This window comes from Mirounga angustirostris, unplaced genomic scaffold (genome assembly GCF_029215605.1).
Source record: "Mirounga angustirostris isolate CCGP_5_RB_7025 unplaced genomic scaffold, mMirAng1.0.hap1 SCAF_1, whole genome shotgun sequence".
Lineage (NCBI taxonomy): Eukaryota > Metazoa > Chordata > Mammalia > Carnivora > Phocidae > Mirounga > Mirounga angustirostris.
The window spans coordinates 95655479-95681196 of record NW_026991709.1 but is presented as its reverse complement, the minus strand read 5'-3'; the positions used below and the strand labels follow the sequence as shown (position 1 = coordinate 95681196).

The 25718-nt window shown below is 38.5% G+C and overlaps 1 protein-coding gene across 7 annotated transcripts in view; it reads right to left on the bottom strand.

Annotated features, from left to right (window-relative positions):
- Positions 1-25718, bottom strand: part of GOLIM4 (golgi integral membrane protein 4) — an 84179-nt gene that overhangs the window by 40826 nt on the left and 17635 nt on the right. The window contains exons 1-2 of one of the 7 annotated variants that reach the window (XM_045903432.3): positions 8247-8390; positions 4848-4959 (exon numbers count right to left, since the gene is read on the bottom strand). The exons of 5 other annotated variants lie outside the window; for them this stretch is intronic. In XM_045903432.3, coding sequence (XP_045759388.1) covers positions 4848-4959; positions 8247-8279 — 145 coding nt within the window. In that variant the 5' untranslated portion in view covers positions 8280-8390. Of the gene's footprint in view, positions 1-4847; positions 4960-8246; positions 8429-25718 lie in introns of those variants that run through there. One more of the 7 variants, XM_064585707.1, reaches the window with a different exon arrangement.

The following is a 25718-nucleotide window of genomic DNA, read 5'->3' as shown; positions in this document are numbered from 1 at the left end:
CAATCTGGTGAAATTCTTTACTTAAGATACAGCAGCAATCACTACAATCTTGCTGTTGCAAAGTCAGGCTTGTATGGGACTCGGTAATCAGGTAATGACTGTCTTTGCACTGGGAAGCAGAAAACTCATCAGTATTATTTCATCTTCAGTAAGAGTGGAGGGTCCACTAGATTACAGCAAGTAGAGAGGGAGTACAGGGGATGCCATGAGAGGGTGGGAGACAGTGCTCCATTCTTTAGTCTCTTGCCAGCAATGCGGTCACGTAGATAATGTGCCAACAGCTGGTCCAAAGTACCCATTTATCATACTGACTCATACAACTGTCTTTGACAGTTTTATGCTCAATGGGAATTTACACACTCAACATATTAATAGCAGTGTTGTCTCAAAAGCCAGAAAATCCTTGGATACACAGTTACAAACTTTCATCAATAACCTAAACAGATGCTACACAATGTCCACTAAGAGAAGGACATGTTTGTGGATTCCAGTCAAAATTCAAAGGTCTTGAGAAATCTTGAGATATTCACGGATGAATAAGATGGCATCACTAGTAGCAACATCTAAGGCATGAAGAATATGGTTTTGCAAAAGCAGTGAACAAAGATGCGGTCAACAGGAAGAGAGGATATACACACAAACCATGAGGTAGTCGTACTATTCATGTTTTCTTACTCAGAACTGGTCAAGCCATTAGTGGAGCACCAGTTTCTAGTCCTGACGTAAAATAACTTAAGAACGCAGAAATGGTGTCAGGGTGGAAGACCACCAGCAAGGGGGAGGGGAGAAAAGGGAGCAGCAGCAACTGGCAGAGGCGAGAGGTGGGAGAAGTGCCGTTCCTTCCTCAAGTTCAGGAAAACAAAGCCAAAAGGAGCCTTAAAAGATAAGCTGAGGACACCACATTAGGGAAGGGAAAGTGGGCGTGAAAATTCACCCTTGGAATTGCAAATTCGAAAAAGAAAGGCAGAGAAAGAAAGAGGCAGGCGGTAACATAGTGGTTGAGAGCATGGAGTCTGGTGTCTGGACTCAAATCCCAGATCCATTCCCTATGGGGCAAGCTATTGAACTTCTCTGTACTTTAGTTTCCTGACATCGTCTATGGGAATAATGACAGTATCTATGTCTCTGGGTGGAAGTCAGGGTTAAATGAGTTAATATGTGCCAAGTGCTTAGAACACCACCTGGCACAGAGTAAATGCTAGAAAATCCTAAAATACTTTTTTCTCCTATCTGTGGTGGCTTAAGATTGCCAGAGAAGGAATCAGAGGCTTTCAAACCTACAATTAAAGTCTAATAATAATGAAGTAATTATATATATATATATGTGTGTGTGTGTGTGTGTATATATATATATATATATATAATATGGAGAGAGGGCGGGGGACTCGAAAAGGCAATAAAATATTAATCTCGGTTCCCTGTTACTTAGAAGAAATTTTTCCCTTAAAAAAAAAAAAAGAAGTAAATAATCAGTCCAACAGCTCCAAAACCCATAAGCCTTTTTTTTAATATAAACTGAAAGACAGTAAAACAGACCAGATAGAATTTTTCGTGTCCTTTTAGTTCTTCTAGAAAACTTCCCTATCAACTAAACACACACACACACATACACCCACACTCCCCTTAATTCTTTTAACATGCATTTTCCAGGCCTTTGAGCTAGTGATTTATCTAGATAGGTTTACTGTTTCACTTAGAAGGAGGATCCGCTAATCAATCCTTGTCACCTATCTCTATTTTTCTATTTATACTCTGAAGTCAAGGGCATCAGTGAAGATGAGCTAATACTGCTAGAATCTCTACAACAAAAAAGGTACATAATGAATATTCTCAAAGCACCAGACAAGTTTAAGGAAAACTAAGGACAAAAATAATGATTCAATCTTGGCATTCAAGATTTTTAATGCAGAGTAACACTGCAATGGGGATAGGATTTGAATCACAAGAACCCATGCGAAAAAGATGAAAATGCGTAATACTCATCATCTCCCCTGCTTCCTGAAAAGGAGTTTAATATTTTCCATGCAGTGGAGAATGTCAAAAGAGGTTTTACTCCTCCTCCAAGCACTCAAGAGTTTAAAATCATGCCAGCTTCCCACAGCAATTTTCCATTTTAACTCTGACTTCCTCTGAAAGTCACAAGAGAAATTAGCTGTATACATCCACTTATGGGCAAAATACAAATCCATGACATTTCAGGGCAAACTGCTCCAATTCAGAATTAAAAAGCAACACTCCAAAATTAGACAGAAAACATTGCTAAGTGTTTTAACACCTTAAGCCAAGAGAGGGCAATGTTTCTTTGGCAGAAGCAACAGCCCATAAAATTTTGCTTTCAGTCTTGACAATAACAAAAGGTTTTAGCTTTATAAAAAACAAACAACCGTATGAAAGTCACACAATTCAACTTGTGAAAACATTAAGAATTGCAATTACCTTTATCACTTTACAGAGGATAAAGATTAAAATGAAAAAATCTGTGCTTTTGACAATTGTGGTTGAAGGTTTGTTTTTTTTTAAGATTTTATTTATTTATTTTAGAGAGAGAGAGCAGGACGAAGGACAGAGGGAAAGGGAGAGGGAAACTCAGACTCTGTGCTGAATGAGGGGCCGGAAGCGGGGCTCAATCTCACAACCCTGAGATCACAATCACCTTGATCATGAAATCAAGACTCGGCCACTTAACTGACTGAGCCATCCAGGTGCCCCTGTGGTTGAAGATTTTTAAGTAGGATAGCAAGAGGAATGACAAAAAGGAAGATAAATTGAAATCACCTTAGTTGCCAGAACATAATACTTTTGAAGATTTGTTTTGTCTTTGTTTTTAGGCCTAAAATAGCAGATATTTATTACAGTCTTTAAGAACAGTTTTCTGTTGTGGTTCTAACTCACCAGACATGGGACGGAGGACAGCCTCCCCCTCTTCTGTAGAACAAGGACTTGGTAATTAACAAGAAGACAAATCATAGACACAGTTTTCCAATTATCTTTCCTTCCTTCATCATTTTACCTCATAAGGAGTCTGAGAAAGAACAGAGGAGATCTCCTTGGAAAATAACCCATATAAAACAACTAAGTAAAATAAGAGTGTGGCGACATTCTGAGGATCTCACTGGATCCTCCCTCCAGCCCCCAGGGGGCAGGCAAGGGCACCCTAAGTCTGCCGTCGGCGCTTAGCCCGACTCCTGCACTGTCTTCATAACTTCACTATGATCTCTCACAGTTAAGTCCAGCTTTTACTTCTCACTCATCCTAGTTTTACATCTTCTAGTACAATTTAACCTTTCCAGTCTGCTTGACAATTTATAGCTGAATTCAATTATTAATTAACCTTTTCCTATGGTTAGCTCCCTTTACTAAATTACATATTCACATTCCACGCCGGGGGGGGGGGGGGGGAACCTCACAGTGGCTTCCCATCACACTCTGAGTGAAACCCAACCCCCTCTCAGGGTTCACCAGATTGTTGTCCTGCTCCAGCCTGTCCCTCCTTGAACAGGCCAGGCCCCCTCTCACCTCAGCACCTTGAACTGCCTCTTGCTGGAACCTCCACTGCTCCTTCTCCAGGCACCTGCACGACTGACTCCCTCATTTCCTGCATATCTTTACTAAAAGGATACCTTCTCACCAAGTCCTTTCCTGGACAACCTACCGAGAACTGCAACCTGCTCCCCACCCTCAACACTTTTGGTCTCCATTCCTACTTTATTTTTCTCCTTAGCACATAACACTCTACGGTATTTTTTTTTTTTTTTTTTTACTTAATTTGTCTTATTTATTGCCTTTCTATCCCACTAGAATATAAGTTTAGTCAGGGTAAGAATTGCCGGTTTGCCTTCTTTCATTCCTATATCCCTGGCACATTGGATTCGACATTCGATAGATAAGAAATGAATGAATGAACTATATGTGCCTCGAAGGCTGGGATTGGCTATCTCCTTAAACTTCCTCTTCTATATCCCAAACCTTCATTACTACTTCCGTCCCAATACCCCAGTTCCTAATATCTAGTGGTATTCAATAGCTGTTAAATGAATGAGTGCATTTAGAAGAGACTTCATACTTTTGCTCATTTGTCTACCATCCTTTATGTCCAGGCACTTTTAAACTAAATTTCCACATTTGTTGGCTCATTAGTACTCATGTATCGCAGAGAAGAGAGAAGTAACAGAATAGAGATTAAATATAAATTTATCTGTTGATGTGCAGGCCCATAAGATTAGCATTAGTTAAATCATAGCCCTGGAATATAGACGCTTTCAGAATGCTGAGAGAAAAAAAGGACAGTCTGATTAGGTATTTTTCTACTGCATGGCAATTGAAGGTTTTCTGGGGGTTTTTTTGTTTTGTTTTGTTTTTTGTTTGCTGCACAATAAAGTTCCTATAATAGCTCACACAAGTGTCTATTTTTAAGTTTGCTAATGCATACAGTTTATGAAGTCGTTCAAATGGAAATTTTAACCATGATTTGAGTGGTGCTTAACTGCCTTTCCTATTTTGGATAAAACTATACCCAGGCTTTCCCTCATGACACTATCAGAGATTTGGCTTTTTCAAATAAGGATTACATTAGCTGACTTAAGATATATTTCTTCATACGAGTCTTCTTTCAAGTGGTGAGCTACTAATAATCATTCTTATTATTAGATGAAATCTATTCACTTCTCATGAAAGGATTCTTCTCTTAGGTCCTCAGAGCTATTATATTACAGCCCAGCAGTGTTCCAGGCACCTTGGGAAACACAAAAGTGTAGGACTGACTCTTATAAAAAGCTTATAATCAATAAATTCGGGCTGTGAGAAGAGGCAAAGTCAGGTAAAACAGTAAGAAGACAATTAGAGCTCACCAAAGGTTAGGTGAGCTGACATAATGACTTGCTGTTCCAGCAGATTTTTAAACAGACTCTCTTTGTAAGAGGAGAGGAAAAATATCCTCCTGTCCCATGAAAATGTTGCACTCTACAAAGCAAAAATTATATATATAAATTATACATACATATGCATATATATTAGAAACTTAAGGACTCACAGTTAATAGAAACAAAATTATTCTAAAATTAGATGTATATAAATAGACCCTGTACAGTAATACTTTTCTTATCTAGCAGTCAGATTTTAGCAGGACAGCATCCCAGTGTTTCAGGAAATAATGAATGAGAGAAAGAGAAAGAGGGAGAGAGGCTTCTGGTCATCCCAAATTGGTGCAAGGATGTAGAAGAATGCCCTTTAGATGGGCTAAAATATGCAAAAGCACATTGGTTTTATAAAGGACTATGCATTTATGCATATACTTTTCAAAACCGATGTGCTTGAACCAACCAGAAAAGACATTTCATTTTCCTAAGTGATCTGATTTCATCATGGGAACCTGTCTCCATGGACACTTCCACCAACACCAGCAAAGAGGAAACAACCTAAAGTAAAGTACTCAAGTATCAACCCCTAAGAGGTTTTTACTCTGTACAAACCTGCATGGCAGAGCATAAGCACGAGGAGGGCAGGATGAGCCAGGCTACAACGGACTTCTTCAAATCAACACAACAGTACACAAGCAACCCCATCTTCATCCAAACTCCCAATGTCACATTTTCACCTCAAGATGTGAAATTATGCAATATATCTTGGAAAAGGTTTCATAAAAATCTGGCTTATACAGAGATATTATTTAAGGTTACATATCTATTGCATCCTGAATACTTCATTCAACAAATCAAACAAGTATTCAGTGAACACTTATTATGTACCAGACACTGGTTCTGATATTTGGGAAATACGTTATGAACCCAACAGTAAAAAAAATATTTGCCTTTGGGGAGCTCATATTCCAGCAGATATATAAATGATTAGGAGCTAATGAGTGTCAGCGGCAAGGGGAGGGGGTTGGGAACAGGGTAAAAGAGACTGGAGGTATGGGGAGGATGGGTCACATTTCTAAATCGGGTATTCAAGGCATGACTCACTGAGGAGAAGACATCTGAGCCAAGACTTGATAAAAGTGCAAGTTACTACTACAGACATCTAGAGGAAAATGTTCTAGATATAAGGAATGGGCAAGGCAAAAGCTCTACAGGGCAAGCATACTTGGGATGTTCTAAGAAAAGTACAAAGTCAGGGTAGCTGAGGTAGAGTGAGCTGGAAGATCAAAGGGCGAAGGTGGGAAAGGGGACAAATTGGGATGGGCCTCATAGAACCTAGTGAAGACTCTAGCTTTTACTCTAAAACGCTTTGGAGAGTTTGAGCAGGAGTACAGAGTGATGACTTAGATCTTAAAATAATGATCACTCTGACCGCATGGGTGCAAGATGCAAGCAGGGAAAGCAGTTATTAGCAGGTTTCTGCAGTAATCCAGGCATGAGGTAATGGGAGAATAGGACCAATGTGCAGGCTATGGCAGATTCTGCATTTATACTGAGAATAAAACCAGTGCATGTTATCAGCTGAGATGCGGAAGGTTACTAGTGAAATAGGTTTGTGAGGAAGATCTGGAATAAGCAATTTATGGATTACAGAGTGATTTACTCAGCCTGCAGGAAAGACTCCTACAAGTAACATCTTGTGTGGATGTTGAGAGATGACAATGGAGGAAAGAAGACAGAAAAATACAGACAGTGGAGAAAGAACATGCAAGAGCACTGAGGCAAAAACAAAAAATCTGGGAGCGCCTGGGTGGCTCAGTTGGTTAAGCCTCTGCCTTCGGCTCAGGTCATGATCCCAGGGTCCTGGGATCGAGCCCTGCATTGGGCTCCTTGCTTTGCAGGGAGCCTGCTTCTCCTTCTCCATCTGCTGTTCCCCCTGCTTCTGCTTTCTCTCTCTCTTTCAAATAAAGAAATAAGATTTAAAAAAAAAAAAATCTGTTTATGGTATTACTCAAACTGAATAAGAGTAACTTTCTTAATAGCACAGATTCCTGGGGCCCAACCTGCATCTACTGAATCAGAATTTCCAGGGAAGATACCCAAGAATCTGAATATCTAGCAAGTGTGTACCACCTGCCCCTACTCCATTGCTTTTATAAGGGAGTTCTGGAAATGCTGTTTAGCATAGGGATGTTAGGGAAGTGGGCAGGTGGGGAGAGAATGAGCGAGGCAGGGCTGCCATTGACTCGATCAGATCTGCATGGTTGCCAAAAAGTAAGTTTATGGGTGGTGCAGAAGATAGAGAATCCAAGAGAGTGTCGAGGTTGATGGATTAGTTTAGGAGGTCATTGCAATAACCTAAAATAAAGTAACATGAAGGTTAAAATTCCATATTGCCTGAATATGAGATGATCTCCAGTTATGCCAATAAGACAATCCAATTAAAAAAAGTTGATTGTTTTCCCATTTGGAATATACAAAATTTTAGAGCAGTGAAAGATATTCTAACACTTACAGATATTCTAAAGTGATTAAAGATATTCTTACAGTGATTAAATGTACAAAAAAGTGGTCAACTAAATTAATCATCAGGGAAATCAAATTAAATCATAATGTAATACCACCATTCTCCCATCAAAATGGCTAAAATTTTAAAAGACAGACAATACCAAAGGTTGGCAAGACTTTGCTGATGGATGTGTGAGTCAGTCCAACCACTTCAGAAAACTGTTTGACAGTGCCTGCCAGAGCTGACAAACACAGACCTTGTGGCCAATAAATCCCATGCCTAGGCATGTCCCCAACCAAATACATTAATTTAGTTAACCAGAAGTCACATAGCTCTAGAGTCTTAAGAGCAGCACTATTCCTAACAGTCCCAAACTGGAAATAACACAATCACCTACCATAGGAGAATGAATAGGTTGCGGTTGTTGAAAAAAATTAAGTATCACTCAGCAATGTGAACAAACTAACTGTAAGAACATAGATGAATTTCACAGACATAATGTTGAGGAAAGAAGCCAGGCAGCAAAGTGGTACTTACTAAATAATTCTACTTATAAGCAGTTCAAAAACGAGCAAAGCTAATCCGTGGTGCTAGGAGATGGGATGCTGTTCACAGTGTGCATATGGCAGGAGGAGGCGGGCAGCCAGGGACCGGGAGAGAACAAGAGGGAGCATTTTTGGGTGAGGGAAATGTTCCGGTTCTTGGTCTGAGTGCTGGATACACTGTCTGCTTTGTGAAAATCCACTGAGCTCTATACTTATGATTCCTCTACTTTTCTGAATGTATACTTGTTTATATAAGGTAAGGGTATTTGTTATTTTCAGTTCAAGTCACAATGAAATATCAAACACATTTAGATATGTCACTTTTTTTCGACCCACATCTCTCCAAACACCATGATTCAAACTCTTCATGCGTTTGTCTGACGTCCGTGTCTGTAGTATCACAAGTCAGAATTTTAGTCCTCTGAGTTTTCTGAAGCATACCCAACTTCACTGGAGACACAGCGTTTGTGGAATCTCGGTCTGATGCTATCACAGGAAACATCCTAAGCTGCAGACATCTGGTAAAAATTAGGAGAGATGACAGTTTCATTTGTCCTATAGGTGTACATTCATGCTTTCTGTATCGTTAACTCGAATGTACTGCAGTGCTTTTGGGGGGTTGGTAGTAAAAAGACTTGTTTATAAAAACATTTTGCATTTGCAATTGGAGGACACAGTCCTGGGAATAAATAGACCATTCTAAGTGCTATTTCATCCTTAAAAAAAAAAAAAAAAAAATTGGTCAGGTGCCTTCCATAAATATCTAACCACATCAAACGAGGTCATTTTGGGCTAATGTGTCTTCCTCACACAGTACTCTGCTGTTTAAAATAAAGCAGTTGGGAACGCACCCAGAAATAGCAGAGGCTTTGTGTTCACTCTAATACAACAACACTCCCTCTTTTTCTGAGGAGTAATTTTGCAGGATGAAGGGAACCTTGCGTTATAATATTCAAGCATATGCAATAATCATTGACACAGGGAAAGGAATGCCCAGAAACAAAATATATTTAAGGAAATCAAATCAAAATGCCTGAGTGACTGATTCAAAGTGCACCATGAGAGTGGATCCAAGGATGGTACAAATATTTTTGCCTTAGGCTACCGTGTGAAAGATGGGTCCAGGATCAAGGAGGCCTGGGGTGGGGCAAATCATGTGTCACCTGTTGGACATGTTTAATGTTTGACAGGAATATCCAGATAGCACAGAGAAATTTAAAGAGTAATCTAAGAAATTCCCGTGTTGCTGGCAGAGAGAAGTCCCTTGCTGGGAAGGGCCATTTCACCATCTCTTACAGGTCTAAGACCAACACAAGGATCCCTCTGAGGCGAACCTCAGCCTATTCCCCACAGCCAATCCTACTCTTCCTAACATATCTTTGTCCTACTGCCACCAAACTGCCTGAGTACTTATGGTTACAACTGAAGGAACTTAAATAATAATAATAAAATAAGGGACTGTGGGAATAAAGTCAGCACTCAATGTCTAAAAGTTACTTTACCAGTTTCACTGGAATTCCTACTGATAGCCTGAATTCTATTTTCACTTTTGGCCATTCATTTTTAAGCTTTCCTTTGGGATAAAAATATAATTAAGTATATTTCCTTATACTTTCTGCTACAGAAAATGAGTATTTTCCTAGTGGTTTAAGAAGAACACATGTGGCTCTAAACAGGAATATCTTCTGCACTGAGATGTTGGGCACTGCCCAACTTAGGGCAGCGAGTTACCATTTAGTCATTAATCACTGAACACTACGTAGAAGTCCTTAAACTAGAGCAGGGCTGGGATCACTGGGTGAGACCCTCAAAGGTCAAATATAAAAGTGTTATCCTTTCTTCAGCCTTTAAGAAAAGGCACACTACTTACTAGGAGCTGTGGGCTTGAAGGTGACAGTGAGAGATTTTTGATGATGGTATAATACAAGAAGGATATAGAGGGTTTTGTGAAAGCATATCCTGGTGAGCAGTCCTTGGGATACTTCCATCATACTGGTCTGCGTCATGTAAATAAGGTCATGCATGACATGACACCCAACCCTCAAGATGATCAGCATCTGCCTTCACTGTGATCCCTGGAGGCCTCTCTGAGCAGTATGGATGCCCTTCCTTCTCCCTCCCACAGGGCCCTAGGCATAGTTCTACCCACAGTCTTATTATCATTTTATATATAGATTTGCCACTTCTATTGCACTGTGGATTACTTATGAGGGAGTTGGTCTCTTTACTATTTGGACACTAGCCTGGGTCTGGTACAAAATGGGTACCTGTTAAATGTTTATTAAGTGATTGAACTAATGCAGACAAATGAATGTCAGGGTCAAAGGCTGCACGTGACGTTAATAATGTACTCTGCATATCAACTGTTCCATAAAATTTATGTATGTAAAGCCTTATGGTTACATATCATGGTGGACTTCCAAGAGCCCTCTTTTAAGACACTTTAAATTTGATACAGCTGACTTGCACCAAAAGAAGCATGGGAATTCACTGGCAACCTCTAAAGTTTCTCTATCAAAGGTAGAAAAAAATATATCTATATTGTTTAAATTAACAAAGTACATGGGGACTTTTGAAAGCACAGAAAAATCAATAAACAGTCCTGATCTGTAGTAAGGAGCATGACTGGATGCTGAAAGAAAAAAAGAAAAAATCTTTGATGGTATCAGCATTCTAATTAGAGTCAGACTTCCGATTTTTCTTCTCAACTTCATTCCATAGTTAGAATTCAGATTAAATCCACTGAAAATAAAGAGGACTGAGATGAATTCTACTGAAAGAAAAAAGCAACAAAGAAAAAGGAGACAGGCTGACAAATAGAATTAGATGGAGACAAGAGATAATTTAGAGGATTTTTCAAATAATTTAGGGAAAATACCACTGGCCTGAGCCAAGATTCCTGAGATCCATGCTGCCTGACACTAACCAGTTCTATGCTCACAACCAAGAAACTTCACCTTTCTATTTCCTCAGCAATAAAATGCAGTTGGACAGTTGAGTGGCCAAGGTCCTTCCAGTGCTAAAATTCTAACCATGCGTATTTGCAGTAATTACTAGAAGAGTGGTGACACTGACAATACATAAACCATTTCAAATTGGTATTGTATATTTTCAATATATTAAATTTAAATACAAGCGAGAAAGGACCCAGTTTAGCAAAATGCTGAGAAAGGCTCTGATTTTTTTTAGGAAAAAGCTTTTGACAGAAGAACACAATTGCAGATTTATCTGTTTCCCACGACTTTCAAAAAGTTGAAAATATATATACAAGCTAAGACCCTGTGCCATACTTAAGGTGTCCTATAGTGGAGCTCTCCTTTTTCATAGATTTGGCTGTGACAAATACAAACACGTTTTCCTTTTCTGACACTGAATGAATAATAATGAATGAATAATAAAAGCAGCAAAGTACAACTGCTACTCTAATCGCAAATTGATCTAAGAAGTGGGCTTGCTCATTTTTCCCCTGCCCAATATATGTTTCAATGTGGTCTCCCACAATAACTTTTTTTTTAATCCCCAAAATAGCTCTTATACATACTGGGACATAACCAGGCATATCTGGTGGACAGCCTGGACACCGAGATGGGAGATTGCAAGTGTTACTTTGTTCATGCCTACTTGCATTTATCTGCAGGCAAGAGGTGATGGTGGAAGGGGCCAAAGGCTAGAAGTCCAGAGATTTGGGTTTAATTTTTAATCTGAGAAGTATTTATTTAATGTCTTCTGTTTCATCATTGGCAAAATGAGAGGGCTTACCAACTGATTACTAAGGCCTGTCCTAGCTCTAAAATTCTGATTCTCTGATGTGGTTGAGCAGGCAAGGACATGGGATCAGAACTGTGGAATGACCTGGATAAATGTTTAAGATCTTAGAGAGTAATGGTGATGTTCAGAAAGAATGCTGGCCTGACTACAACAGAGGGACCCAGCAGGGCTCTAAAGGAAGAGGAGAAGAGAAGGGGCAACACCTTTTTGGCTGAAGGGCTTAAGACCCTTTTCTTTTGCAAAGTATCTGAAAATAATTAAAATTATTTTGACAGCTGCAAGTAATTGGGAGGTAGGTGAAAACAGGAAGTTCAGGCACAGAATAACCTCACTAGTTCCAGATTCAACCAATTCAATATTTATAATACTTTGGACTTAAGTAACTGACATTTATTATTACAAATAATAATAGTTTTTTTCAAGCAGTAGAGAACAAAACTAATTATAACCACAGCCCTTAAAATAAAACTCATTAGCATACTAGACACTTCGCCTCTCATTTTTATGTTATTTCTCCATTGACAAAGTGTAAATCAGAATTTCTCAGGAAGAGCAAACAGTTATTTCACTAAAGATCTCAGTTCTATTCTTTATCATCTTGTAAATAAAACTGTCACTAAGAGGTTAAAAATATTTGTAAATGAGTGTTCATATATTCAGGGGGAAGAAAGGTCTCTTAAAACCTACTTTCATAGCAATCATAACAAATTATGTTTGTGTAGCCCTTTACAGTTTATATACAAAGAGCTTTTACATCCAATCACGTGTAATTTGTGAGGGAACAAGGTGCTAATAAGAAATTACTCCCATCTATTCATTAGAAGATACAGTGACCTTTCTTTAGCCATTAGTTCATCTTACATTTACAGTATTTAAAAATGATTTACTTAAAAAGTATTAAACTTTCTGGTGATTTGGTATAGTCTTGTTCCATTATTCTGAATTCCTTAAGAGTTACTTCATTAGAAAAGGAATCCACTTACTATGGTAATTTTGTGGGTGTCATTCAAGAGATTGTGGGAAAGAAAAGAGACTATTATCTTTAAATTTACCTTAAAATCGTTTATACAACATAGGCCCCCATCAAGCTGTATGAATAGAAGTATACAGATAAAAGAAAAAAATTTTGTAATTATGCTGAGTACAAATCATCACAGAAAAATTAGGACAATTTTTAGTTAATATTCATCCTCGGTTCTCTCATCTTTGCTTTAGAATCTTGAGAACACATTAGGTAAATTTTTTGCTTAACATTTAAAGAACCCATTTTTGAGTGCTACTTTCAATGAAGATAATTGTGTGCCTACTTTATTACTTACTCGATGGCGGGGGAAAAAACTACAGTACTTACAAGTAGCCTATCCCTTCAGCACCACAAATTTATTAATTAAGAATTCTAGCCTTTGATCCAAAGCAATAAACCTAGGAATACACATTGAACTGTTACCTAAATAAATATATAATTAGTAGTATATGTAGGCAAACAAAAAACAGAACTAAATAGTTATTAGCTTTTCCTCCAAGGCTACAAAACACACACACAAGTGACATAGCAAAACCAAAACCAAACAACCTCTGATCTGAAATGTAGTTGCCAAGGAACTGACAGAATTCAGTAAATCATCCCCATACTAAATGCACCAGAGAATACAACACAGCCATTCAAGAAATGAAAAAAAGGCCAAGACTCTAAAAAAAAGGCAGAAAGAACAATTCTACATTATCAATATGGAAATATACATGATATTTATGTGAAGTGCAGAAAGTGAGTATTTCTATCATCTTTCTTCCAGAGTTCCATGAATCTGAAAAGAACACAGATGAAATCTTACAGAGCATATTATTTTCTGGCCTGCTATTTCACCAGGAATATACAAAAATAATTTTATAATTCCTTAACTATAGAACTAAGAAATAATGGTTGCCATGAGCTTAATTTCTATTCTAAATCTAAATGAGTTTATAAAATATCACTAGATAGATGATAAAAATACATATCTGATAATACTGCATTATAGAATTAGAATAACTTTCACAAAATATTCCTCACAAAGTCAATGATCAGGAATTAATCTATGTTAAGATATATTGATAATTCATGGATGCATTTTTCTGTCAAGCTTACATTTCCTACTATCAAAAAAAAAAAACCTTGAAAGTAAACAAACAAAAAATTACTATGATGAAACAATTCATTCAACACTCTGAGGAAGAAAATAAGGCAAAAAAACAAAACAAAACAAAAAATCTTAAAATTTGGGTTCTGAATGCTATTTTTTAGAACATTTTTTTCCCACTGAATTCTGAAAGGAGTATATGATTTACTACTTACATATCAACTTCTTGTAGAACAAAAAACTTTTTTACATTTATTTATTTGAGAGAGAGAGAGAGAGTGTGCATGAGCAGGAGGGACAGAGGGAGAGGGAGAGAGAGAATCTTAAGCAGACTCCCTACAGAGCTCAGAGCTGATGCAGGGCTCCATCTCATAACTCTGAGATCATGACCTGAGCTGAAACCAAGAGTCAGACACTTAACCGACTGAGCCACCCAGGTGCCCCAGAACAAAAAACTTTTAAAAATAATTTATCTTTTTCTGTATACCCATTAAGATACAGCAATGCTGATTAAGGACAGATATTTTTTTTTTTTAAGCATAAAAGGAAAGCTTTATTTCTGCTCTTTTCATCCATTTTTTCTTATAATTTCTTTAAAACTCAGAAATAAGAATACATAAAGCAAAACACCAACTTAAGGAGGTTTAAAAAAACTTAAACTTGTTAAAAAAAAAAAAGAAAAAAGAAGAAGAACTGCACATCCATTTGCCTTTGATTCTATAGGTAAAGACTAAACCCTGGGAGCACGTGGGTGCCTCAGTCAGGTAAGTGCCTGCTTTGGCTCAGGTCATGATCCCAGGGTCCTGGGATTGATCCCCACGTCAGGCTCCCTGCTCAACAGGGAGTCTGCTTTTCCCTCTCCCTCTGCCCCTCTCCCCTGCTCTTGTGTTCTCTCTCTCAAGTAAATAAATAAAATCTTAAAAAAAAAAAAAAGACTAAACCTGAAGTATTACAAGATTGCTCTGGTTGTTGAGATTATCAATGACTTTTTTCTTTTGCTTCTTAAAAATTTTCTGCACTTTCCAAATTTCTACACAAACATAAGCTACTCTTTCAAGTCTATAGCCTATCGATTAATTATGCTGATGCTCATTTCACTGTAACTTAACTGAGTGGATTTTTTTTTTTTTTTTTTTGGCACTCAAGTTCCAGAAGGAAAGGAAAGATCAAAATTCACTGATAAGTCAGTTCATTGCTATGCTCATTTAAGTTGAATCTTCTTTATATCTAATCTATATTTCTGGCACTGGAAGAAAACTGATGTTTCCAATGGTCACCATTCTTACCAATGAAGTAAAGCAATCAGTGTATTTTGGAATGCTTTTCAGTAATATAACTTGAAACAAAAAGGATTTTCTTTGATTTCCCTTCCTTTGTCCAGAAAAACAAACAAACAAACTTGCCACAGACCTTTCAATATAAACTCAAATTGAACAGAATGATTTAAATACAGAGACCAGAAATCATATGGGTGGAGAATGTAATAAGTTTTCTATTTAACACTGACAACTAAATTCACCAGAATATTCTAGTTCCTGACTATTTCACTTAATTGAGTTTTGGGACTTTGATGTTCAAAGTCTCTGAGTAAAATGAATTAACGATTGAAATGGAAGCCTTTCAAACATCATTCCAAAATATATTTCCTGAGAAAAATAAAAATGCCTGTTAAAAACATCATGTCTTATGTTAAACTTACTTTCCTTAATGGGAATTTTAAAAGGGTGTCATTAGAGCTTTAGGCTGTCTCTATTTTCACTTCCTAAGTTAGTGTTACATAAAACCTTTGATATAGTGTAGCAAATTTTGAACTATGAAGCCTTTCCTTCAAGATGAAATTACCAACTCACCATTAGTAAGCCAAATACTTTGTTTTTCTAGTAATTGTCATTTATCAACTAATCAAAATGGTGGACTTTTGCAATGTCTACCATGTACTAGGCACAAGACAGATGCCTTCATCAGACTCCTAACTCCAGAAAGCAAGCAGGTGTAGCCCTTATTTGAATAGGCAAATGAATCAGCCCAAGTGGCTAGGTAACTTGCCAAGGGTCATCCAAATATTTAATTATGGAGTCCAAATTTCAACCCAGGTTTATATTCATTCCAAAGTTTGGGGAAGTGCATAGTTTCCTCATCTTCCTGAGCTGGGTGTTCACACTGTGGCTTCATTAAAGTCTCCGATGTAGGGGCGCCTGGGTGGCTCAGACGGTTAAGCGTCTGCCTTCGGCTCAGGTCATGATCCCAGGGTCCTGGGATCGAGTCCCGCATCGGGCTCCCTGCTCCTGGGGAGCCTGCTTCTCCCTCTGCTTCTCTCTCTCTCTGTCTCTCATGAATAAATAAATAAAATCTTTTAAAAAAATAAAAAATAAAGTCTCCGATGTAATCTTCTATGTCATCAAATACAGATTCTAAGGTAAACTCAAAAATCACATTGTGAAACCCCAAATCAATTATTTTTAATATTGCCCTCTAATAATGCAATTAATCAATAACTACCTATTTTTCAACTCATAGAAACCACCTTCATTTTCATTAAGGTTATGTAAGAAGTTAAAAAAAAAAAGAAAAAAGAAAAAACAATTTCTGTGACCAGTCTAGACAGAGGCATATAGCTTTAAAACTTGAAAGGGAATGCTTACTCAATGTAACAGGTAACACCTTTCTACTTTTCTGATTAAAGATTAAATCCATATTCTGAATAAATCGAAGTCAAGGAGTTCTCCCAACTTCTTTAAATTTAGTTAAGTCTACTCTCCTTAGTGAGTGGAGGTTTTCTATCTTGAATTGCTAAATCTACTTTTAAGACCAACCTTTTTTTTTTTTCAAATCAGTGGTGACGCTATCTTTCTCTCCATTCTATAGACCTAGCCCCTGCACACCTGCCACATGCCGCTTACAGCAGTTGCCAAAGCTGGACAGGAGGTGATGGCCAGTGGTACAGACTCAAGCATGACCTAATGAAGTCTTCCAGCTCACATCATCAGTGTTTCTCAACGTTGGCCTGGAGGAAAGGGGGGCAGGGGGTGTGCTAAATTAGAAGTAAAACTGCCTTTGGAGTCAGCAGATTTGCATTCAAATTCCTTCTACCATTTATTACTTTTGTCATTCTGGACACATAACTTTTCTGAACCTCATTCTTCTAATCCATAATGTAAGTATCAGGACCTAATTCAGCGTGTGGCACATAATAGGTACCCAATGAATTTCAGCTGAATTTACAACAAGAAAAAGGCTGAATCTTAGCAGTTTTCTCAGGGCATGGAGGTAAATGAATACAAGAAATGCAACACTGAGGCAAGAGCAACCTGGAGTGAAGGAGCTGGCCATGATGAGGAGTTCTTGATGGTCGGTGGAAGCCAGTCCAAGCGGAAAGCAAGGAAACATGGAAGCAAGGAGAGGCTCAGCCGAAATGAGCTTCTCTGGGGCATACCAGACAATCCAGTAGGCCAGGGAGATGACCCACTTTTGCTTGATGACTAGAAGAGAATGCTGATTTCACTGATTTTGCTACTGAATGAGTCACAAGGGTGGGTAAGCTGAGAAAACATGTGAGGGAGTAGAAAAATGTAAGTAATTACAAGGATATTGTAGAACTTACTTTAATTAAAAAATTCCTTGCTCTAAAAGCTTTGTTAACTTTGAGTATGTACCGTGAGTGATTCATCCTCCCATAAAACCTCCATGGCATTACTCTTCTCAAAGGCTGAGATGCCTCTGAGTTCCACTGCTGTAAACCCAGGGTAGGGAATAAAATACCAAACAGCAGTTAAACCTGCTTATGGGGATCAAATCTCTGATGGATACCTAAAGAGCATGTTTACTTTTATGGCCAGTCTCAGACTGGATTTTCTATAGGGCCAAGTCACTGGTACCACTCTGCTGTGAACCTCAACCTTGGATCACTCCCTGAGTTATGCTGCCAGTCTTAGGAAACAAAGGTGCCTGCAGGCCTGCTCTTCCTGGCCCAGCCCTACACTGCCAGAGATAAGCCAGGACATCCCTGTGAAAGGGATCATGCATTATGGATGCTGCTTACCAAGGTATCTGTCATGAGGCACTAGGTGATGGAGTATGAAACCTATTCAACCTGCTGGGAAATAACTGGCAAAGGAGGAAAGCAGGAAACAGACTGCCACATTCTAGGTCACATTCTAGGGCCTGGCCATATTCATTTACTCTTCACACTCACCCTGTGAGGAAGATCTGACTTTTTTTTTTTTTTTTTAATGGAACTCAGAAAGATCCAACACTTACTTAAGGACATAAAGCTAAAATCTGGCAGAACTATGAGTCAGTCTGACTTTAAAGCCAACTCTGATATACTACATGAGACAAAAAGTTTAAGAGAAAACCTAAGGTAAGATAACCTCCTATTAAGGGAAGTGGGACTGAACGAGGAGAGTACTAGAAAGATGTAAAAATGGGCCACAAATGGTTAAACTAAAAATTAACACCTCCCTGAAAACTTCTTTGAAAAGAAAAGTTTGAGAGTTATTTATTCTTCTTATATATAATTCTATCAAGTTTGGTTACTGGGCTTTCAAATCCACAGCAATGAGGTGAAGCAACTTTAAGAAGACAGAGACAGAAGGATGACAGGAACACGCTAACAGCAGAGAACACTATCAAAATAATCACTATTCAGAGAACTAATTCCACAGATACACTGGTCTAGAGCTACCTGATGCACAGGCACACTGCTCTACATATGACCACATAGAATGAAACACAATTCCATATATTTTTAGTCATTTCAGCAAGATGATTGTTACAAATATATAAATAAATCTACCATTTCTATTTATTTCTATTTCTCAATTTGTCATTGGGACAATGACAATTGTCATTGTCTCGGGGTGCCTGGGTGCCTCAGTCCTTAAGCGTCTGCCTTCGGCTCAGGTCATGATCCCAGAGTCCTGGGATCGAGCCCCGCATCGGGCTCCCTGCTCAGCGGGAAGCCTGCTTCTCCCTCTCCCACTCCCCTGCTTGTGTTCCCTCTCTTGCTGTGTCTCTGTCAAATAAATAAATAAAACCTTTAAAAAAAAAAATATGGTCTCTTTGCTTCTTACCTTCTGAATGTGCTAAAAGGAACATAGTATTACAGCATAAAATAACTGGACTGACCCTCAGACACCTACAGGGCATTCCATTGTGTAGCCTCCTCCAAGTGTCATCATTCCCTGGGCCCTATAGTTCTTCCCTCTCCTCTAGTTTACTTGTTCTCATATGACCCACACCACAGTCTGCCCTTCCTTACTAACGGGACTCTTGTGGGGGCAGGGACCATGTCTTACTTGTGTTTGTAACTTCAGAGTATCTAGCACAGTGCCTTCTACATAAGGTAAACTCAGCAAATATTAAACTAGTGAAATTTATGCACAATACAATATACTCAATTCTAGAATATAGGGAGGCATGTAGAAACATTTCCATATAAAATGGTTAACATAACTTTTGGGCTTGAGGGGCTCCTGGGGGCTCGGTCTGTTAAGCATCTGACTTCAATCATGATCTCAGAGTCCTGCGATCAAGCCTCATATTGGGCTCCATGCTCAGCAGGGAGTCTGCTTGTCCTTCTGCCCCTTCCCCCACTTGTGCTCTCTCGCTCTTGCTCTCTTTCTTTCTCAAATAAAGAAATAAAATCTTAAAAAAAAAAAAAAACACTTCTAGGGCTTGAAAAGGCAAACCTATTGTTCATTTATCAAATAACTATTACATTTCAGACACTATTCTGAGCTCAAGGATTAAAACAGCAGACATGAAATACCAGTGTTCTGAATTCAAGGTCCTATAATCTCACAGAGGAAGACAGACAACTTGGAGATACAACATTTCAGATAGTCATCAGCACAAATAAGAAAATCATGGAGAATGGGATAGAGTACTTGGGTAGAAGAACTATTATCATTTTTCTGCTTATATGGGGTATTACCTTATATCAAGGAAGAGATGTAGTTACAACTTCTATAGATTGTTCAGAGGTAAAAAATATGAAGGGTGCATGGGGCGCCTGGGCAGCTCAGTCGTTAAGCGTCTGCCTTCGGCTCAGGTCATGATCCCAGGGTCCTGGGATCGAGCCCCACATCAGGCTCCCTGCTCAGCAGGAAGCCTGCTTCTCCCTCTTCCACTCCCCCTGCTTGTATTCCCTCTCTCGCTGTGTCTCTCTCTTTCAAATAAATAAATAAAATCTTTAAAAAAAAAAAAATATGAAGGGTGCAGGCTTCTTGAAAGTAACCAGGGAAATCACAATGGGAGGCAGGGCTGCAGTAGTTGGCAGGCTTTCAGACTGTTTCCTGTGATCCCCACCTCCTGGTACTCAAATCCTGTGTACTCCCTTCTAACACTGTAATAGGTTGGTCAGTGTGACTAATAGCATCCAGCACAAGCGATGTTATCTCCCTTCCAAAATTAGGTTATGAAAGACTATGGCTTCCACGTTGGGCTCGTCCTCTCTTAGATCCCTCACCCTGTGGGATGCCAGCTGCCAGGTTATGAGGTCACTTGGGCAATCTATGCAAGGGTATTCCATAGGGAGAAACTAAGGCCTACCGACAACCATGTGAGTGAGCTTGAAAGTAGATCCTCCCCAACTGATTCTTAGATACTGAAGCCCAGCCAACAGCTTAGTTATAGGCTCATGAGAGACTCTGAGCCAGACCATCCAGCAAAGCTGCTCCTGGATTCATGACCTCAGGGAACTCTGTGAAATAGCTAATATTTATATGCTTGTTGCTTAACGGTGCTAAGTTTGGGGGTAATTTGTTATGTAGCAACAGATTACACAGCTACCCTTCTAGTATTTGATATCTGAGCTGAGGCCTAAATAAATCGGAGCTAGTGAAGAACAGATCTCAGGGAAGAATATTCCTGACAGAGAAAACAGCAAGTATAAAGACCCTAAGAATTAGAATGTGAGCTTGCAGTGTCACTTCAAATAGCTAAAAGGCCCACGTGGCTAGAATTTTGTTAGTAAAGTACAATAAAGTAGTAAGAGGTGAAATTTCTCCAAAGAGAAATGGAAGATAGCATTACATAATTTATATCTTATAAAGAATAACCTTTGGGGCGCCTGAATGGCTCAGTTGGTTAAGTGTCTGTCTTTGGCTCAGGTCATGATCCCAGAGTCCTAGGATGGAGCCTCAGCAGGAAGCCTGCTTCTCCCTCTCCCTCTGCCACTCCCCCTGCTTGTATTCTGTCTAATAAATAAATAAAATCTTTTTAAAAAATAAATAAATAAATAACCTTTGTAAACTACTGACCACTATGTGGGACGTAAGGGTGGGAGCAAGAAAACCAGGTGGAAGCCTACTACAATTAGTCCAGTCAAGAGATGATGGTCAGACTAGGATGTTAGAAATAGTCTAGATTGGTAAAATTCAGGAGATATATATATAGATATATATATATAGATAGATAGATAGATAGATAGATAGATAGATATATCTATATATATATAGATATATATATATAGATATATATATAATATATATATGTTATTTTATTTATTTATTTATTTGAGAGAGAGAACACTAGCAGGAGAGTGCAGAGGGAGAGAGAGAAAGAATTTGAAGTTGACTCTGCACTGAGCGCAGAGCCCAATGTGGGGCTCAATCCCACAACCTCTGAGATCGTGACCTGAGCTGAAACCAAGAGTTGGATGCTCAACTGACTGAGACACCCAGGCGCCCCACAATTCAGGATATATATTTTGAAAGAAGAGTCAACACAACTATATGAAAAACTTATCCATGTAGATTACACCATGCCAATAGGTTCTGGTTTTTGAGTGACCTGGATAAAACCAGAACCACCCCAGAAAAAGGGTAACAGAGATACGACCTACTTGAAATATAACTCAAATTTCAAAAAATAATTTTAGGTGGGGTAGTTAAAAACTAACCTCTTGGAGTTAAAATTTAGTGAGACATGGAAAGAATTAAGCAGTCAATCGAAATGTTCTTTTCAGTGTCTATTCTGATTGGTGCCAACCAGACTGTTAAAAAAAAGTTGCTTAAGCAATCCACTAGTGAGGTTAAAAAGAAAAAAAAAAAGTAATAAAACAAGAGATGAGGAAGACCAAAAATAAAGCCTGATTTTCCTTCTACATCAACGTATTTCCAAAGGAACAAAGTTAATGACGAAAAGTATTTAAGTAAGAGAATACTTAAACTAGTAACTTGCAGACTATTCAGTGGTTTCATAGAGCCTTAGAGCTTTATTAGAGCTTAACAAGAATCTACATGTTCCTACTCTGCAAATTTTCTGAGCGGGCAATGTCCACAAAAAGTACATAAATGAACTTGTCAGAAAAAAACCTTGCCTCTTCTTACTGCTTCTTCTATTATGTGCACAAAAAGCATGTCAGGACGACTCACAGGAAATATCCACTTCCAAATCAAGGCCATATTTGTATACCTAGGGACCAGCCTTCAGCTTCCCTTTTTTAGTACAGAGTTCTGATATTCTTAGGCTGAGACATGAAAAATCAAGCTTTAAAAAGTAAAAACCTAAACAAATTGCTATTAGGATTAGCTTACTGAAGAGGACAATATAATTAACAATTACACACACACACACATATATACAATCATATACACACACACAATCTCACATTAAATGGAAGGTATGTGCAACTTTTTTTTTAGAGAGAACACGTGTGCATACGCCAGCAAAGCAGGCGGGCGGGCAGAGGGAGAGAGAATCTTAAGCAGGATCTATGCCCAGCACAGAGCCCGACACAGGGCTCCCCACAGGACTCAAGGCTTGATTTCACAACCCTGAGATCATGACCTGAGCCAAAATCAGGAGTTGGACACTTAGCTGACTGAGCCACCCAGGCACCCCATGAATGTGCAACTTTTTAAAAGAAATGTTTAAAATCAGGTAAGTTCTCTAAAAGACAGACAAAAAAGAACATTTGTATGTATGAATTTTCTGTAGTTTTTTCCCAAGGCCTTGGGTATAAACATATATGGTTACCACAGTGGGTGCTAGAACCTTTAAATAAGTAATAATTGAATATTTTTTCATTTAATTTTTTTTACAAAAGAATCTCAGTGAATATGCACCAATTTTTTTTTTTTTTTTAAAGTATTACATATGGGGGCGCCTGGGTGGCTCAGTCCTTAAGCGTCTGCCTTCGGCTCAGGTCATGATCCCGGGGTTTTGGGATCGAGCCCGGCATCGGGCTCCCTGCTCTTCGGGAAGCCTGCTTCTCCCTCTCCCATTCCCCCTGCTTGTATTCCCTCTCTCGCTGTGTCTCTCTCTGTCAAATAAATAAATAAAATCTTAAAAAAAAAAAAAGTATTACATATGTTCATAAGGAGTGTACAAAAAAATTGAAATGCCCAATCCTATTCATGGGCCCATGTTCTAAATTGCTTTAGTTTTTTTAACCCACATAAATTAGTATATAAAAATAATTCTATGTTTTATCATATCTGCTTTTGCTGCTAAAATCATTATATTAAATGTTGAAATGCTTTGGTAGAGAAGTTCTACTTACTCTATGTCAGTGAATGAGCAGTCATATATTCTATCTCTCCCTCTTCTTTTTTAAAGATTTTTATTTATTTATTTGACAGAGAGAAACAGGAGAGAGGAAACACAGCAGGGGGAGTGGGAGAGGGAGAAGCAGGCTCCCTACCAAGCAGGGAGCCCGATGCGGGGCTCGATTCCAGGACCCTGGGATCATGACCTGAGCGGAAGGCAGATGCTTAACGACTGAGCCACCCAGGCGCCCCTAAACATATCCTTTTCTAAGAAATACACAAAAATAACTAAAATTGTTATTTAACATTACTCTTTTAAAAAGTCTACATCAAATCACTGCAAAATGACTCTTCAAATAAAAGCAGCTTTCTTCCTTTATCTCACATTGTACCAATTTTGAAATTGACTGATGGGGTAGATGGAGTCATTATTCTAAATCCTTCATCCCTTACTACTGCACTATATCCACACCCTACTATGCACTTACTGCCACAGGCAGAGGATTCTTCTGCATCCCAATCCACTCATGTTGGGATTGACCACGTGACTTGTGTGGCCAGTGGGAAGTGGACAACACTGACCGCTCGCCAGCTCCTCGCCCAGGCTTTAAGAGGCATTGTATGTTAACACTCACCCTCTTGTGCTCCTGTAATCCACTGAGGAAGGCACCCCCAGGTAGATGGAATCCTTTTAGCAGGCTGTAGAAAGGAAGCATTCAGAGTCTACTTGAAACTAACCAAAAACCTGTTGCCCAGGCCTAGGTTCACACAAGTCAGGCCCAGCCAAGCCCAATCCCTGATGGCCAAACCACAGCCAAACTGCAGAACTTGAACATGAATATGTTTGTTATTATAAGACACTAAGATTTTGCAATCAATACAAAACTAAAACTAGTGTACTGACTCTCAGTATCTTTACATGACAACTCATGTAACATTAGTTGCTCTGAACCACACCTTTGTGATTTACCTATCTCAAATAGTCATTTTCTTGGGCTATCTTCCATTTCAGAAAATCAGATTTTTTTTAATAAAGGAATTTTTTTAAGAAAAACATTGTCATAGAAAGACATTTGTTCTATAACTGAAGTGTAATTTCCAGAAATAAACTTTAATAAACTGAATAAACTATATTTTAAGACATTCAAGTTATAATTTTGTAACCTCAGATGTTTCTCTAATTTACCAAGCAGTCCTCCAAGTGAATTGAACATAAAGCACCTCCTTAAATGTCTGATATACTCTAGAACTTTTTTGCCTGTTTTTTGTTTTGTTTTGTTTGAGCAGTTTCTCAAAACCTCATGTGCAAACTAACTCATGTTGGGAGGAGAAGCTAGTATGAATTAGCAAAAGTCTTGAAGAAGTTTTTGGTATGTGCAATTTTATTACTTTTGAGGACTAATACTTTCAGGGCCTGCCTGAAACTAGAAGGGAATCATCTGTTAATTCTTGGGTTAGGAGGATATCTTTTCATATTCCTAAAGGATTTAGAAATCTGTTGTTTTAAAAAATGGGGCAGATTTTTGTTTACACAGATATTTTATTAATTTTTTCTTTTTTTTGAATTTTTTGAATTTGAATGAAGTTCAGTTATCACATTATAAAAGTAATATTAATGAGATTTTCAGGGATCAATTCCAAGAATGTCATTGCCCTTTCTGCCATTTATATATAATAAAGCAAGGCGATACTGTGAAAACTGTGTATTAGTAAGTAGGAGTCACTACAGGTAATTATTATTTTCATTATTATTCACTTAAGCTAGCATCTCAGAATTTAAAAATCACAAAATTTTAGCTTAGAAGGAATCTTTTTAAAGATTTTATTTATTTATTTGACAGAGAGAGACACAGCGAGAGAGGGAACACAAGCAGGGGGAGTGGGAGAGGGAGAGGCAGGCTTCCCACAGAGAGGGGAGCCCGACGTGGGGCTCAATCCCAGGACCCTGGGATCATGACCTGAGCCAGCCGAAGGCAGACGCTTAAGGACTGAGCCACCCAGGCGCCCCACTTAGAAGGAATTTTAAGGTTAGTTCAATTACCCACCAGAATGTGAGTTAACTCCATACCATTCCTCCGGAATGCTCGGTTATACTTTGGACCTTTCCAGTGAGAGGCAGTGTTTCCAAACTAGTGGGATTGCCACTATGTTTCAGTAAATTAATTTAGCAAAAGGCAGTAATTGGGCCTATTGTAATTTCTACTTTTTTAAAAAAAAAATTCATTAATTTTAGATGACCCCTTTACACAATACAAACGGGAAAAAAAAATGTACCAAATGAGCATGAATGATAATTAACACGAGAACCGATAGGCCAATTCATACCCAGGCAGTCCCATGGGCAGCGTATACTTGGCGGGACAATGATACCACTGCTTGTGTCTTGAACATTAAGTTATAGTTGTTCTTACTTGGGTTATATTTTTAAA